This window comes from Phascolarctos cinereus, unplaced genomic scaffold (genome assembly GCF_003287225.1).
Source record: "Phascolarctos cinereus isolate Bilbo 61053 unplaced genomic scaffold, phaCin_HiC Scaffold_3;HRSCAF=262, whole genome shotgun sequence".
Classification (NCBI taxonomy): Eukaryota; Metazoa; Chordata; class Mammalia; order Diprotodontia; family Phascolarctidae; genus Phascolarctos; species Phascolarctos cinereus.
In genome coordinates this window covers 163,604,902-163,621,319 of record NW_027555736.1, presented here as the reverse complement: position 1 = coordinate 163,621,319, position 16,418 = coordinate 163,604,902, and the positions used below count along the sequence as shown (strand labels likewise).

The 16,418-nt window shown below is 39.7% G+C and overlaps 1 protein-coding gene across 1 annotated transcript in view; it reads right to left on the bottom strand.

Moving 5' to 3' along the window:
- Positions 1 to 9,730, bottom strand: part of HDC (histidine decarboxylase) — a 29,944-nt gene extending 20,214 nt beyond the window's left edge. Inside the window, 3 exon segments of the mRNA XM_020979481.2 lie at positions 100 to 213; positions 5,665 to 5,837; positions 9,599 to 9,730. Coding sequence (XP_020835140.1) covers positions 100 to 213; positions 5,665 to 5,837; positions 9,599 to 9,626 — 315 coding nt within the window. The 5' untranslated portion in view covers positions 9,627 to 9,730.
- Between the last annotated feature and the right edge of the window lie 6,688 nt (positions 9,731 to 16,418).

Here is a 16,418-nt window from a genome sequence, read left to right as displayed (position 1 = left end):
GAAAAATAGGCCACTTGTCTGATGGAAGAGGCCTTGATACCTGTTCTTGCTCCCCCCCACCCCCAATACCAGCTTGTTTTCCCTGCTCCTGCTACTTACCCAGGTGAATCCTAAGCAATTAATAGCATCTGCTAACATGTCTCCTAACAGAGATGGCCAGGAGGTCAGAGCTGGAAAATAGGCATGCATATGGGGACTCTGCCAGTGGACGACCTGGGAGAGAACATGCAGACAACATCAGAGGAGCACTGAGGTCCAGGTTCCTTCTACAACACCATGAAAGGACCTGGACAGAGGCCATGTACTCTTTCAAGCAAAATCCAAAGAGCATTTTCCCTCCATCAATTCCAAAGTCACCTGACACCCTTTATGTCCCAGAAAAGTCTCTGGTTAAACAGAAACAATCCGGTCCCATCCAATCCAAAGAGAGACAAAAAATGTGTGTATACATGAGAGGCAGTTTGGCATAATGGAAGGGTCTTGAAATCATAGAAAACTGAGAAGCTTACACAAACTTTGTGACCTTATGCAAATCAATTAACTTCTCTGAACCTTATGAAACTCTCTAAGTTAAATTCTACTGATGTGGAATTTTCACACCAAAGAAATTATTAGTTATGTACGTAACATAACCAGTCTTGCTACAATCCTGATATTTTACATTAGTAAGATATATTTCTTTTGAGCTGTGCCTTATTTTATGTCTCCCTACCTCATTATGGTATGTTTTAGAACCTCTGGGATAAAATATAAACTCCTCTGACTAGCATTCAAAGCTATTCACAACCTGGCCCATTTCTACCTTTCCAGGTGTTTGTACACATCATATTTCTCCATACATCCTATGATCTAGACATAAACTGTTCCAACCATAATGTACCTCATGTCTCCATGCTTTTGCACTACTAGCTGGTGCCCATGCCTAGAAGGCACTCCCCCCCTCCCATCTGCACTGCTGGAACATCCTGATTTTCTACAAGAATCAGTTCAAGCCTCACTTTTTACATAAAGTTTTTCCTGACTACGACCACCACTACCGCCACCCCCCCCCCAACACCACCTCGGGCGCTAGTACCCTTCCTCCCAAAACTACCTTATATTTATTCATGTATATGTTGAATCCCCTGATAGAATGTAAACTCCTTGGGACAGGAACCATTACACTTTTCTCTATAGCCCAAGAGCTCAGCACAGTGCCTGGCACACAGTAGACATTGATTAAATGTTCATTGATTGATTGATTGGTTGTAGCAGCACCACAGGGATGTGAAACAAATGCTCAATCAATTACACAATTCACAAAGAAGGACACTGAAGTGGACTCATGAATGCCTTTGGGATTCCTATATGTAATTCCCTGTGAATGAGCCCTCACTTGACCCACGGGCATAGTGGTGTTACATTGGGTATTTACATGGTGCTTTAGCTGCCCAGTGTCTTAGGTTGTTAAATATAATTATATATATAATATATGACATTATATATATATATATTATATATTTATAATTATTCCTATTTTTCAGAGAAGTTAAGCAATCCACCGAAGCTTACAACTAGTATGTGGTAGAGCCAATGTCTAAAATGAAATCTTCTTGTTTCAGGTTGAATATCCTTTCTATTATAACATGAAAGGAAGAGTTGGATAAGACCAAAAAGGAATCCTATATAGTGGTTCTCTGTAAAGTTTGCATTTGCCCCCCCAGGCTTCTTCATTTTCTCTCTCCAGTCTCTTCCACTATTTTTCCCACCCCATCACATCCCCACATCTTCTGCTCCAGTTTGGTCTTGTCTGCAATCCTGACACTTTCATTCCTGTTCCTATATCTTTGCTGGAGATAGCCTGCATCTAATAGTCCTCTCCTCTTCGTCTATCCAAAGTCAATGGATTCATCAAGGCCCTGTTCAAATCCCTCCTCCTCAGTCCTCTGATGACTCTAGTCCAGTGATGACCACACTGACCTCCCTATTCCTTTCTAAACTCCTATAGAACAATTTGTCCATATTGTACCCTAAGCTCTAATAGCTTAAAACTACACTAAGACTTTTGGAACATCCTGAATATCATGACATATATCCCTAACTTCCTAAAAAACACAGCTTAGGTGCTGCTTCATACCTACTTCCTTTCCTGTTGCCCCCAACAATTAGCACTCTCTCCCTCTTAGAATTACTTTGTATATAGTTTGCATTTATTTGTGTGTACATTGCATTTGCACAGTAGAATGTAATCTCCTTGAGGGCTTCTCTTCTGTTTTTACCTTTTTATTCCCAGTGCATAGCACATATCAGGTGCTAGACAAAGCATTATTGAAGTGATAAACATTTATTGAATTGAATCTCTTGACTTTGCTAAATTAACCCTCAGTGTGTGTACTTTTCTCTATAGATCTTAAAATAATAATAATAGTAATAACTAACATTTATATATAGTGCTTACTTTGTGCCAGGCACTGTGCTAAAATCCAGCAAATAGTACATTACCTTGCACATTGCAGTCAGAAAGACCTCATTTTGAAACTTGTGTCAGAGATTTGCTCAAGGTCACACAGGTAGTATCAGAGGTGGGGATTTGATTATAGATCCTTTGACTCCATTTCCAGGACTCCTTCTCCTGTACCTCACACAGGTCTTATCTCCTCTACTAGACCGTAAACCCACTGGGGCGAGGGAATGTATCTTACTCATCTTTATTCTCTACAGATGTCCACAACAGTACAGTTCACATAGCAGGCATTTAATGAATTTCTGTTGAATGGATAGATGGATGGATGGATGGATGGATGGATGGATGGATGGATGGATGGATGGATGGATGACGATGCTAACCAAACAGATGCCTCTAAGAGAGCCAAGAAATCAAGGAGCCATTGCCCCTAGACAGGTCTCAGGAGGCTGGTTCAGTCTTTGGGATTCAAGGTTATGCTCCATTATCATTCTTCAGCAGTAACTGTTGATGAGTGTTCCCTCTAACTGCTACCATCTAGTAGCTATATCAAGATATAGCTCCCTAGATAAAGTATCTAATCCTGATGAGACTTTATCAAAAACAGACAGACACTTATTTCCTAAGATAAGCATCCTTGACTCCGCCTGGCAGCAACCACTGGATTTCATTGCATCAAGTAAATCAGCTGTTTCCCCATCACTTTTTGACCGTTACTTTGCTTGCTTCCTTTAAGGCAGGGAGGCAGGAGATGACAGCTGCCAGATTACAGTTAGCAGAGGGGTCATCCTACAGAATGGAATCACTGATCATCTTATCCAGGAAACAGTTCCTCTTGATAAAGTTTCACTTGTGTTTTTTTAAAAATGGTATTTTGAAATTTGTTGGATGGTTAAAAAGCACTAGGATTATCAGAAGCTTCTTCCCTTCATTTCATCACCATATCTCAGTTTTATTTTATAGGATGCCCTTTACTGCACTCTCCATTCTACTTATAGTGGACCACCAGCTGTTCCTAGTAAACACGCCATCTGCCACCAACTTACTTTTGCATAGGCAGCCCCCCAAGTCTAGAAGGCATTCCCTCACCTCCAACTGGACTTGAACCTAACTCCCTTCACAGGACTGCTCAGTTGCCACCCCCATGGGTTTTTCCTGATCTCCACTCCACCACTCACTCCAGTTATTAGCACTTGTAATTACTTTTTTGGGGGGGGGGGTTAGGCAACGGGGTTAAGTGAATTGCTCAGGGTCACACAGCTAGTAAGGGTTAAGTGTCTGAGGTCGCATTTGAACTCAAGTCCTCCTGAATCCAGGGCCAGTGCTCTATCCACTGCGCCACCTAGCCTCCCCTACTTGTAATTACTTTTTATATGCTTCGTGTTTACTTATCTGAGTACATGTTCTCCTTCCCCATCCCACCCCACGCCCCAATATAGTAAAATGTAAACTCCCTGAGGGCAAGTACTTTTTTTAATACATCTTCAATGCTTTACATATAGTAGGGATTTTTTGGGGTCTCTATCTCTATTGCTTTATACATAGTAGATGCTTTTTGTCTCTATCTTCAGCACCTTGAACATAATCGATTTTTAATAAACGTTTAGGAAGTTGAATGGCTTTCCATGGCCACATGGGACATTACTTGGATCCAAGTATTCCATGCTGATAAAGCCATAGAACCACAGAAGAAACTTTGCTTTACAGATGAGGAAACTGAAACCCAGAGGGCAGGCATGGATGGATTGCAGCTATCATTACATTATCATTCTCCCTAACCCCATTTCTTCCAAACTTCTTTCTTACTGTGAAGAATACCATCATCCTTCAGTCATCCAGGTTCACCTAGGTATCATTTTCAATTCCTAATTTTCACTTGCTCCACATTTCCTTATTCAATTAGTTATCACATCTTGTGGGTTCTGCCTCCCCACCTGTCTCCCTCTCTTTACTCATACAGCCAGTCTTATCACCTCTCCCCTGGACTATTGCAATAGCCTGCTAATTGAGCCTCCTGCTTCTAGTCTTTCTCCATTCTAATCCATCCTCCACTCAGATGCCAAATTTTTCTAAAGCACAGGTCCGATTATATCACTCCCCTATTCAATAAAGTCTGCTGGCTCCCAATTGATTCTATGATCAAATAATTTTTCATCTTGATATTCCTTTTTTGTATTTGTATTTGTTTTTGTTTGTATTTTGTATTTATTTTATAATTACACAATTATTAGTACATGCTTATAATCTATTATAGATTATAGATTATTACTATAATCTAATATTATATATTATTATAAATTATAATTAAAAATAAGTAAATATACACATATTAGGAGTTTTGCTCAATATTTTGAGATCACTTTTTGAATGAAATGAAAAGTCAAGGGTTTGCCACCCACAGACCACTTTGCTTTCCTCTATTCCATAGATGCACACTGCACCCCCAACCCTGGTTCTATCACAAATGTGTTCTTTAAAAAATAAATTAATATGGACTCTTGGACCCAAGGGAGACAGGCAAAAGAGTGTAAGATAGTGTGCTTTAGCCAGCAGTTCAGTCCTGGGCAAATTACTTCACCTCTTTGACCTCAGTTTCCTCACCAATAAAATGAGGGTGTTGGATGAGATTAACTCCAAAGTCCTTCCAAATTCTGATACTGTTTTAATATGTTCTAAAGTCTCTTCTTGACTCAACATTCTGTGATTCTATGACATCAGTCCTCATAACTAGAAAAGTAACTTAGAGCATATACCCTACTTATTGGCAATGGGTGGGCAGACTGGGAGCTTGGTCAACAAAAGGCTTAGCTGACACTTGACATATAAAGAAAAGAGGGGAACAAATCAGTATTGTAAAATAGGAAGAACACTGGATGGGGATTCAAATCCTGACTCTGCCACTTACTATCTGACTTTCAGAAATTTCCCTCATCTACAAAATGAACAGTTTGGACTAGAAGACCCCTAAGGTCCCTTCCAGCTTTAAATCTACAACTGAAGATGACAAAGATTATTAATTGTCAATAATCTGCTCAGTCCAGCCCTAAAATTCCATACCCTGAGTCACCCAACTCAACAAGGCAAAGGAAGCATTGACAGTCACTGTCAACATTTCCGAAGTGCTGAAATTGTGTGTACGTTGTCCGCCTTGAATCGCTAGAAAATGCAAGTTAGGCATCACTTATGTCATACCAACCATCTGCTCCTATCCCATTTCTTACCCCAGGCATAATGATCTTCTCAATGTCTCCAAAGATGGTATCCCAGCTGTCTGGCTCCACAGGGGCATTGTCAGGCAGCTGGCTTCTCATGTAACCTGGCTGCACGTCAGGTGTAACCCGTCTCTCCCTCACAGTGCTCAGATACTGGAAAATGTAATCCACCATCTCCTTTCCTGGAAAGAGAGCAGAAGAGAGAGTACATATTGTGACCTAACCAGTACTCTTATATCATCATCCAGGCCTCATCATGCCTCTTTCTACACTCAAGAGCTATGCTAAGAGAAGCAGACAGAAAAAAGGGATGGCGAAGCACTCCCAACCCTGGTGGAACAGAAGATATCTTGTTTTTAGCTAACAATTTTTCCCTTTTTTTATTATGAACTTTAGGAATACCAAATAAAATGGGCATTTCCACATACTTAGTAGAACAGAAAGAATATTGTACATGAAACTTCAGATCTCTATTATATATGTTTACTTTTCAAGTATACAGTAAGTTTAACCTGTCATTTTTCAATGTTATCCTACTTGTCTGTGATTCTTTTTGGCCTGCTTTCTGTTTTCTCTGACTTTAAAAAAAATGTTTCAATGACCCTCTTTTCTTTCTTTTCCTTTTTTAAAAGCTTATCCTTATTCCTCATTGTCCTTCACCATTGGGAAATTAAAAAAGAAAAAAAATTCATGTAACAAAAATGCATAGTGAGAGTAAATCAAAATAAAGTCCTTCATTGGCTATGTCCAAAAACATATATCTTACTCTTTACTTTCAGGTGGCAATGTGCTGAATTTTTTTTGACACTTTCAGTCCACATGCCTTTCTCCCTTGAGGGAATATTTTCTATGTGCCCAGTCACAAAGACCTTGCATTGATTCTGCACCGCTCATTGCTCCCAAGAGAAAAAACCAATCTGATGCAGAGTAAAGTAAAAACAATTTATACAATAAAAATTAAGAACTAGAATAACAATTTATACAATAATATTATGGCAAAGATAAACAATTTTGAAAGACTTAAGAACTCTGATAAATTTAATGACTAACCATGAATCCAGAAGGACTGAAGATAGAAAATGCTACCCACTTTCTGACAGAGTCAATGGATTCAAGATGCAGACTGAGACATACATTTTTGGACATGGCCAATGGGGGAATTTATTTTTCTTGACCATGCACATTTGTTACAAGGATTTTGTTTTTTCTTTTCTTTTTTTTCCTTTTAAATTGGGAGAGTGGAATGTGAGGGTGAGAAAATAAATTCTTGTTAGTTAGAAAATAAAAAGAAAAAATTTTTTAAAGAAATAAGAAAAAATAAAGTAATCTCCCTTTTCATGGAACCAACCACAAGCCATGGACTAACATATAATTTACATAGATTCAATTATAAAATGCTCCTTAAAGAAACAAAGAATAACTTAAAATATGGAACATGTTCAGTGCTCATGACTGGTCTATGCAAATAAAATTAAAATGACAATACTAGAATATCATAAAGTTTATTTCCTCTCTGTTCTTATTCCACTGAAAAGAAATTTCAGAGTCCTAACTGCCATCTTTACCCAAAGCCATCTGAAAACAAAGAGTATGTGTAAGAACACCTGCACCAATACCCCATCTCTCTCTCTCTCTCTCTCTCTCTCTCTCTCTCTCTCTCTCACACACACACACACACACACACACACACACACACACACAACACACACGGAGTTCTCTGACCACACTCCTCACTCTTGAAATTACAGAAATTTCTCTAAGTCTCTAGGAGGCAGAAGATTTTAATTCTCTTATCATCTAAGAGGGGGAAAAGATTATATTTATTCAGCATTCTGGAGGGCAGAAGGAGGAATTCCCCAAAGCTGAGTTTTCTGGAGCCCATGATAAATATTTCCTTTTTGCTCCCCCTTCTTTCTCCACATCTGTTCCTAGTTTTCTACTTTCAAGTAAGTTCTCATTGGTATAATGTTGTATATTATGTATATAATGTAATAATTGGTATAATGTCCACGCAAAATTCTCATATGGTGATCCTGGGCAAAACTGTGAAACAAGCAGTTTGATCTAAGCATCTTCTCCCCCCTCCTCCCTTTTTCCCCCCAGTCCCTCCTAGAGGCATTCTTGCTGCCTGCCCCAGCCTCCTGAGAGCTCCCTCCAGTTCAGCACCACTTCCATTGACTTTCCCTTACTCTTCTGACATCTGGACTGATACTTGTGGTCTCCCCTCATCTCCCATGGATTCTCTTCTCAGAACAAACGCCCACAAAGAGGAATCTATTCTAATAGATAGATATCTTATAGATAATTGTCTTTTTCTGAAAGAAACCTGTTAAAATGAGTTTACACCAAGTTAGTATATTTCTATTCCTATGAGATATGTAAGAGAGGATTCCTTTGATCCAAAGGAATGATTCCCTCATAGTGGAATGTCAGGCAATAAGGCAGGTCAGTAGAGGAAATGTGTTGGGTTGGTAGCACAGGGGAAGGCTTTTTCGGAGCCCCATAAATTATGCAAGACAGGCTGTTATGTCATTCTTCTATGAAGGGTTCCCTAACCTAGGGACCATTAAATAATTAGATAGACAGATAGACGTGTGTGTATGTATGCATACACACACATACACACATGCATGTATGTTGCAAGACACATATGTATATGCATTCATATGTGTATACATATATGCAAGTATACACATGTATGTATAATTGTGTTTCAATATAATTGGCTTCCTTTGTAATGTTATGCATTTAAAAACATTACTCCGAAGAGTCCATAGGCTTCACCGGACTGCCACAGGGTTCAATAACACAAGAAGGATGGTCTTGAAGCAAGACTATGCTTTGAGAAGAGAAGACAGTAAGATCTGCTCTGGGAATATACTTATATGTGGAATGAGAAGGAAGAGAAAATATTTTGTGTGAGATATATATATATATATATATATATATATATATATAATATATATATATTTCCATTTTTAGAGCCTCTGGATAAAATATAAACTCCTCTGATTAGCATTCAAAGTTATTTACGACCTGGCCCATTTCTACCTTTCCAGTCTTGTGTATATTATACTTCTCCATGCATTCTATGATCTAGACATATACTGTTCCCAACCATAATATACCCCATGTCTTCATGCCTTCTCACTAGCTTGTCCTCACACCTAGAATGTACTCCTTCCTCACCTGCATCATTTGGAAACCCTGGTTTTCTTCCAGAATTAGTTCAAGCTCCACCTTTTACAAGAAGTTTTTCCTGACCACTACCCCCCCACAGCTGCCCTTCCTCCCAAGACTATCTCATATTTATTTGTGTATATGTTGTCTCCCTGATAGAATGTAAATTCCTTGGGGTCAGGAACCATTACACTTTTTAGAGTACTGAGCAAATAATTTTCTGTTTAGTGGATTTAGAATATAAATCTTCAATTCTCTTTGGGAGGTGGAGAGCCAGATATATTTGCCTCAGTGTGAGGAGTACAGTGAAAGGAAAGAGAGGGAGAGTGGAATGGGGGGAGAGAGGGAGAGCGAAAGGGAAAGGGAGAGCAAAAGGGAAAAGGAGAGGGAGAGGGGGAGAGAGAGAGAGGGAGAGAGAGAGAGAGAGAGAGAGAGAGAGAGAGAGAGAGAGAGAGAGAGAGAGAGAGAGAGAGAGAGAGAGAGAGAGAGAGAGAGAGAGAAAGGAAGGGAGGGAGGGAAGGAGAGAGAGGGAGGAAGGGAGGGAGGGAGGGAGAGAGAGGGAGGAAGGGAGGGAGGGAGGGAGAGAGAGAGAGAGAGAGAGAGAGAGAGAGAGAGAGTCCAATCTCACATTACTTAGTCAAAAACAATACTGTACACTATAATTATACTCCCAAAGTTCACTGCTCACCACGAGGAATCAGGGCTGCCCAGCAGATAACTCTAGGTGAAAGAGGCATACACAGCAATATACACAACCATTTACCTCTTTCTCTGTATTCCCTCAGATCCATGATGTGTCCCTGAGTCTCCTGCTCCTTTTACAATCAAGTTCACTTTTGTCCTGATGTGCAGGGTCACTTGCAGGAGGCTTTGAGCAGTAGCACAGCTTCCTCGAGGGACTCTTCAGGTTCCTCAATCTCCAGGCAGCTTTTATTCCTCCTTTATCTAAAGGACTCACGTCATAGGAGGCAACATCTCCATCTCCTCTGTATCAACCCCACCCCTTTGTCCCCTTCAGGATCTATTTGCGTGTCCTTCTAGACCTTTGATGCTTCTGGGTATATATTTTTTTCCTTTTCAGTAATCTTTTCCTCTGACATTAAATAAACTCTTGCCCCACTCCACCCCCATCCCCACTTCCACTCTCTTTTTTGTGAGTAATGTCTAGGACCCTAGCTTGTCAAGATAAAAAAGAGTTTCTGAATGAAACAATATGATTAAAAACCAAATATGAGTACCATTTCCCAGTCAATGTGGTTGGACAGCCCCCCAGATCACTCTTGTATGTGATTCTTATGGTCAGTGGAATCTCAGTTGACAAAACATCATACAGCCTTATTAACAGTCACCTGATCATTAGTTTTATCACAAACTGGACCATAAGAAAAGCTGATTTCATTCATTCCATTACCGTCCCATTCTCAGAATGGAAATAGGGTTTGGCATCATATATTTCTGCTAACAAAGTTGTGATCGTAAAAGAACAACCGATTCTCAACTTTGCTCAAAGCTCAAACTGAACCATTATACATACAAACATATATATACTATATAGATATACACATATTTAATACAAAATGTTGCGTGTTTGAGAGTGCTTTAGAAATTATAATAGCTTGAATACAAGTAAAAAAAACCCGGGCAGCTAGGTGGCGCAGTGAATAGAGCACTGGCCCTGGAGTCAGGAGAACCTGAGTTCAAATCCAGACTCAGACACATAATACTTCCTAGCTGTGTGACTCTGGGCAAATCACTTAACCTCAATTGCCTCACTAAAAAAAAAAAAGCCCAAAGTTTAGGAAAAATAAACAAGTTGGAACCATTGGGTTCTCAACTCTATTAGATATTAGGATGGTAGCTGAGGCCTTTCCCCCAAAACTGACATCATGCCTCAACTTTCCTATTGTCATTCAACCAATATTTATTATGTGCCAAGAATGAGCAAGGAACTGTTATGCCCTATAGAAGACGGCAAGATACAATCCCTACCTTCCATTTTACAATCAAGAAGGAATTAACGGCCCCATCATCATCCTAGTTACCCAGTTGCATTACAACCTTCCAGTTCCTTTTTTTGATTCTCTCAGTCCTTTATCCTTTATATCCACTTACCCAAATCCTTTGGATTCTTCCTTTCCCAGGTCTCTTCACTGTCTCTTTCTCTCTAACCTTATCCCTGAATGTCTTCAATATTGCCTATCCTCCCATTTCTCATCCATCCTAGATACTACTAATGGAATAAATTTCTAAAGTTTTACTGTTATTTTCCTTCTCCCAACAGCACGCAGAGCTGTTTTGTTATGTCAAATCAACATAGACACCTCACTCTGATGTTTAAGGACTTCTCTCAATTGGCCACCCCCAACTCACCCCTACCACCATTACCACATCCCTACAAGCTGTCTCTGGTATTTCTTTATCACATCCTCTAACCCAACTAAAATAGTCTGCTTGCTGTCCCCACATCTGGTTTCCTACCTTCATGATCTGATTAAAACGGAGTAGAGTAGGATCCGTTTCCATGTATGTTTTCCCCCTCTTGATGCACAATCACACTGGGGGTTCACACAATGGGACTATACTGCTTGTTATTGTTAAGTTGTTTCAGTTGTGTCTTTACTGCTTTTCCACGCTCAATTTTTGGCAATCAGAAGACACTAATTCCTTCCCAAAATACCCCAAAGCCCTTTCTTTTTCTTTTGTACTTATGTTTAACCAGTCTTTTCTCATTCTTCTTGTCTTATGCATTTTGATCCTTGAACGAAATACCTTATATTTTCCCCCGGTGAATGCCACTGTTTTCTAGTTTGTTGTTGTTGTTGTTGTTTCCCATCTTATCAAGGTCATTTTTTACTTTGTACATATTTCCAAGGTATTTGCAATTCATCTACTTTAGTCTCACCTCCATATTTCATAAGAATATTTTAAACTCTATTATTCATGTCCTCAATAAAGGTATTGCACGGAACAGTCCCCAAAGATGACTCAATTCAATTCAGTTCAATGAATATGTTTTAAGCAATTGCTGCATTCAGAGAACTATGCCAGGCACTGACAACCAAAATTTAGGCAAGACAATGTCCTTAAGCTCATGTAGTTTATAGTCAAATAGAGAAGTTTAATAAGTTGACACTTTGGTATAGGTATTCTCTTTAATGGTATAGTAATACAAACCATCCATGCTCTTTCCCTATCCTTGCACAGATTCTACACAAATAACTAGCAGAATGTGAGCTCCTTCTAGTTTTTGTTGTCTTCTTATCCCCAGAGCCTAAAACAGTGCACTTAAATTAACAAGACTGGGGATGAGGAAAAGAAACCACAGGGAGATGATGAGTAGACCATTGGGCTGTAAAATAAAATGCATTGGGCTGTGAAAAAGTAGAATGAAATGAGACTGGAAAGGCAGGGTGATATCAGATTATAGAGAGCTTTGAACACCAGACAAAGAAATTTGAACTTTATTTGATTAGCAATAGTAAAAACAGCCATTGGAGGATTCTGAGCAAAGTAACACATCCAGATCTGATTATCTGGCAGGAGTGTAAAGGCTAGATTGAAGTAGGGAGAGAGAAAAGGCAGGAAGACTTATTACAAAGCTATTTTAATAGCCCAAGTCAGTGACAATAAGAACCTGTACTGGGTGCTGGTAGTAAGATACATACGAAGACACACACACACACACACACACACACACACACATACATACATATACACATACGTACATCCATATATGTGCGTGTGTGCATTTCTCTAGGCTAATAAAGAATCATTGTCAACCACTCTTCGGATTTTTACTTCAAATCAATTCATTCACATTAAGTCAAGTAATCACTGAACTCCTAAATTATTAGGATTGTAGGGTTTTTAAGCAAGAAGGTACTTTAAAGATCATATAGTCCAATTCTCACATTTTGTAGTGATGGAAAGCTCTAAAAGTCAAAATTACAGTTTCCTAGTTTACTAAGGAGATCACTGAACCATATCACACCTCTGCCCAGAAATCTTCACTGGCTATTTTATGCCTCTAGGACAAAATACAAAGGCCTTAGCCTGGCATTTAAAGTCGTCTACAATCTAGCTTCTAGTTATCATTCCAGACTTATTTCATGTCATTTCTCTTCCTGTACTCCACATTTCAGACAAGTGGCCTTGTAGTTCTTCCCCCGAATAGTCATTCAACAAGTATTTATTAAGTACTATGTGCCAAAGCATTGTGTTAAACATTGGGAAAACAAAGAAAAGCAAAAATGCTTTCCCAACTCTCAAGGAGCTAACAATCTAATGGTGGAGAGAATAGTAAATAACCATATATATATGTAAGACATATACAGAGTAGATGGAAGGTAATCCCAGAGGGCAAGTCACTAGGAGCTGAAGGAACTAAGAAGGACCTCCTGCAGAAAAGGAGCCAGGATTTGAGTTGAATCTTGGAGGAAGCCACTAAAGCTAGGGGGCAGAAGTGAGGGGGCACAGCATTCTAGGTACTGGAAGCAAGCAAATACAAAGGTATAAAAGGTTAGAGGTGGAGTCTCATATGCTAGGAACATGCAGTAGGCCAGTGCAGTCAGACCACAAAGTTCACGGAGGGGAGCAAAATATAAGACTGGAAAGATAGAGAGGGGTCAGGTTATAAAGGGCTTACTATTTGATCCTGGAGTACCAGGGAGGCACTGGAGCTTACTGAGCAACGGGGTGACATGGTCAGACTTACATTTTAGAAAAATCACCTTGTTGAGTGGGGAGGCAAGGATACCAATTAAATAACTGTTGCAAAAGTCTAAGGGAATAGTGACAATGGCGGCATATATGAGAATGGGGCATATATGAGAAATGTTGTGAAAGTAGAAACGAGATTTGACAACAGATTAGACTGTAGGGTGAGTTCAAGTAAGAAGTCAAGGCTGACAGTGAGGTGTGCACCTGGGTCACTGGGAGGATGGTGGTACCCTTGACAGCGACAGGGAAATTGGGAAGAAAGGGTTTGGGGGAGGGAAAATGAGCTCTATTTCAGACATAATGAGTTTGAGATGCCCATGGAACAACTAGTTCAAGATGCTCAAAAGGCAGTTGATGAAATGAGAGCTCAGGGGACAGACCAGGGCTAGATATACACATCTGGGACTTCCTTCTTGCCTCTTTCTCTCACTTCCCCTTAAAGTCTCAGATCATTCCAAGAATCCATCTCAGACAGCTAGGAGACTGAAAGACCACCAGAGGCACCTTCCCCCTTTACTACTCTCCATTTCCCTGACTGTTTGACTTCCACAGGGATTAGATGAGATTTAAGTCAACAACTCTATACCTTCCAATATGATGGAGAACCAGCCAGCCTCATCATCTATCTTGCCACTTCCTCCAGAAGTCCTACAGGTTTTACTATATGTCCTGCCTTTATGTCTTGCAGTCCACCAGCACTGCATTATGATCTACTGATGTAACCTAAGGGCCTTTGAACTATGTCATTCATGTTACTGCTACATTCTTAGACCTCTGGGTCTTGCCATCTTGCCTTTTCTACTTGTATCCCCAATACAAGCACAGTATTCAGCACATAGTCAATACTTAAGTGCTTTCTCATTCATTCATCTGAATAAAGATAACAGCTGGACAAGGTAGCCAGTGAGTCACCAAGTAAAAGAGTATAAAGGAAGAAAAACAGAGGGCCCAGAACAGCTCTTGGGGGAGGTATCCATGCTTAGTGTACTTGACCTAGATGAAGCACCATCATGGGTTACTGAGAAGGTGCAATTAGACAGATAGGAAGAGAATCAGTAGAGAATAGTGTCACGATAACCTAAACAGAAGAAAGTATCCAGACAGTAATGGTGTCAAAGAATGAAGAGGGCTCAAAAAGTATATGAAGACTGAAAAAGGCCATTAAATTTTCTGATGAAGAGCTCATTGATGAGGGAGGAGCCAAGAGAGTGGAGTTTCAGGAAGAAGTACAGATGAACTCTTTCCTGTAAGTTCTTTGCAAAGATGTGGGGGGAAAAAACTGCACCAGTTTTTTCTAGTCTTTTGACTTACATATGTATTTCTTGCTGTCTCATGGAAACATTGAATTCGATTTAGTCCATTCTAATTTTCAGGCAGTTTGTCGTTTGAGTAATATTTTGTATCCCTTGTCCAAGCTGTTAATTCTATTCCCCATTTTTTCTTTGATAGTTCTCATTTCTTTTCCACTTCTCTCCTCTAGTGTACTCATTTTATTTATAAAAACATTTTTAAAAAACAGCTGTTGCTTTATTTTTCTGGTGTTCAAAAATCACCTTGGCAGTTGAGTGGGGAGGCAAGGATACCAATTAAATAACTGTTGCAAAAATCTAAGGGAATAGTGACGATGGCAGCATATATGAGACTGGGGCATATATGAGAAATGTTGTGAAGGTAGAAACAAGATTTGACAACAGATTAGACTGTCCTTACTGGGAAATCATGAAAAAGTCACAGTGAGTAATTTTTTCCAGAACCAGAAAACATAAGTTGACACAGAGAGGTTTTTAGACATTGGGGACAGGGTCTAGCTGGAAATAGTTGCACGGATCATTCCAGTATAGGGATTGAAAATGGTCAAGACTGTGCACTTAGACCTACACTAAAAGGCCTGACCTTTTGTAGGATACAGGAAGAAGTGCTAATTGACAACTCTGCTGCTCAATATCTAGTTTTGGGTCACAGATCCAGAGCAGACTTTGAAGAGGGTAACAGAACCAAGACATAGCATTCCAAGATGAAGAGCATGTAGGCTGCATACAGAACAAGAAATAAGTTCAGAAATAAGCAGAAGCTGTGTGGCTCTGATCCCAAAAGCTTAAAGAGGGTCTTAGTTCCAGCCTCCAGCCCAGTCTGAAGCCTGCCAAAGAATAACTAGGGCAGGAAATCCAGACCAAAGGAGACCTACAGTTCTGTCACTCTGAACCAACACAGCTTTCCAGTTTGATGATAGTGGCTGAGTCCAACAACGGTGTACTGGATCTCCAACAAGGGGTAAGTCCACAGGTGTATTTGCTCAGACCAAAACCCAAGTCAGTAACTTTTGGAACTTAGACCAAGAGGACAGCAATCAGACTTTGCCCTGGATCAGACCATTTGGGGAGCACTGAAAGCTTGCAAGTTTCCTGCCTGAGCTATCCTGAGATCCTGGAATAACACAACACAACACTCAATATCCTCAAGAAAGCAGCAGCAGCAGCAGGATTAAAGCTAACTTGCCAGACATTCCCTCCACAACTGAATAGCTCAGCCCTAACATAAAGTCCCAAATTGCAAAGTAGGCTGGAAGAATGAGCAAACAAAAAAAGAATCCCAATATAAAGAACTATTATGGTGACAGAGATACTCAAAACACAAATGCAGAACATGAGAATGACTCCAAACATTTACAGTTAAAGCCTCAAAGGAAAATATAGATCAGGCACAAGCTGTACTAAAATTCCTGAAAAAATAAAGCAACAGCTGTTTTTCAAAAATGTTTTTATAAATAAAATGAGTGCACTAGAGGAGAGAACCGGAAAAGAAATGAGAACTATCAAAATAAAAATGGGGAATAGAATTAACGGGTTGGACAAGGGATACAAAAT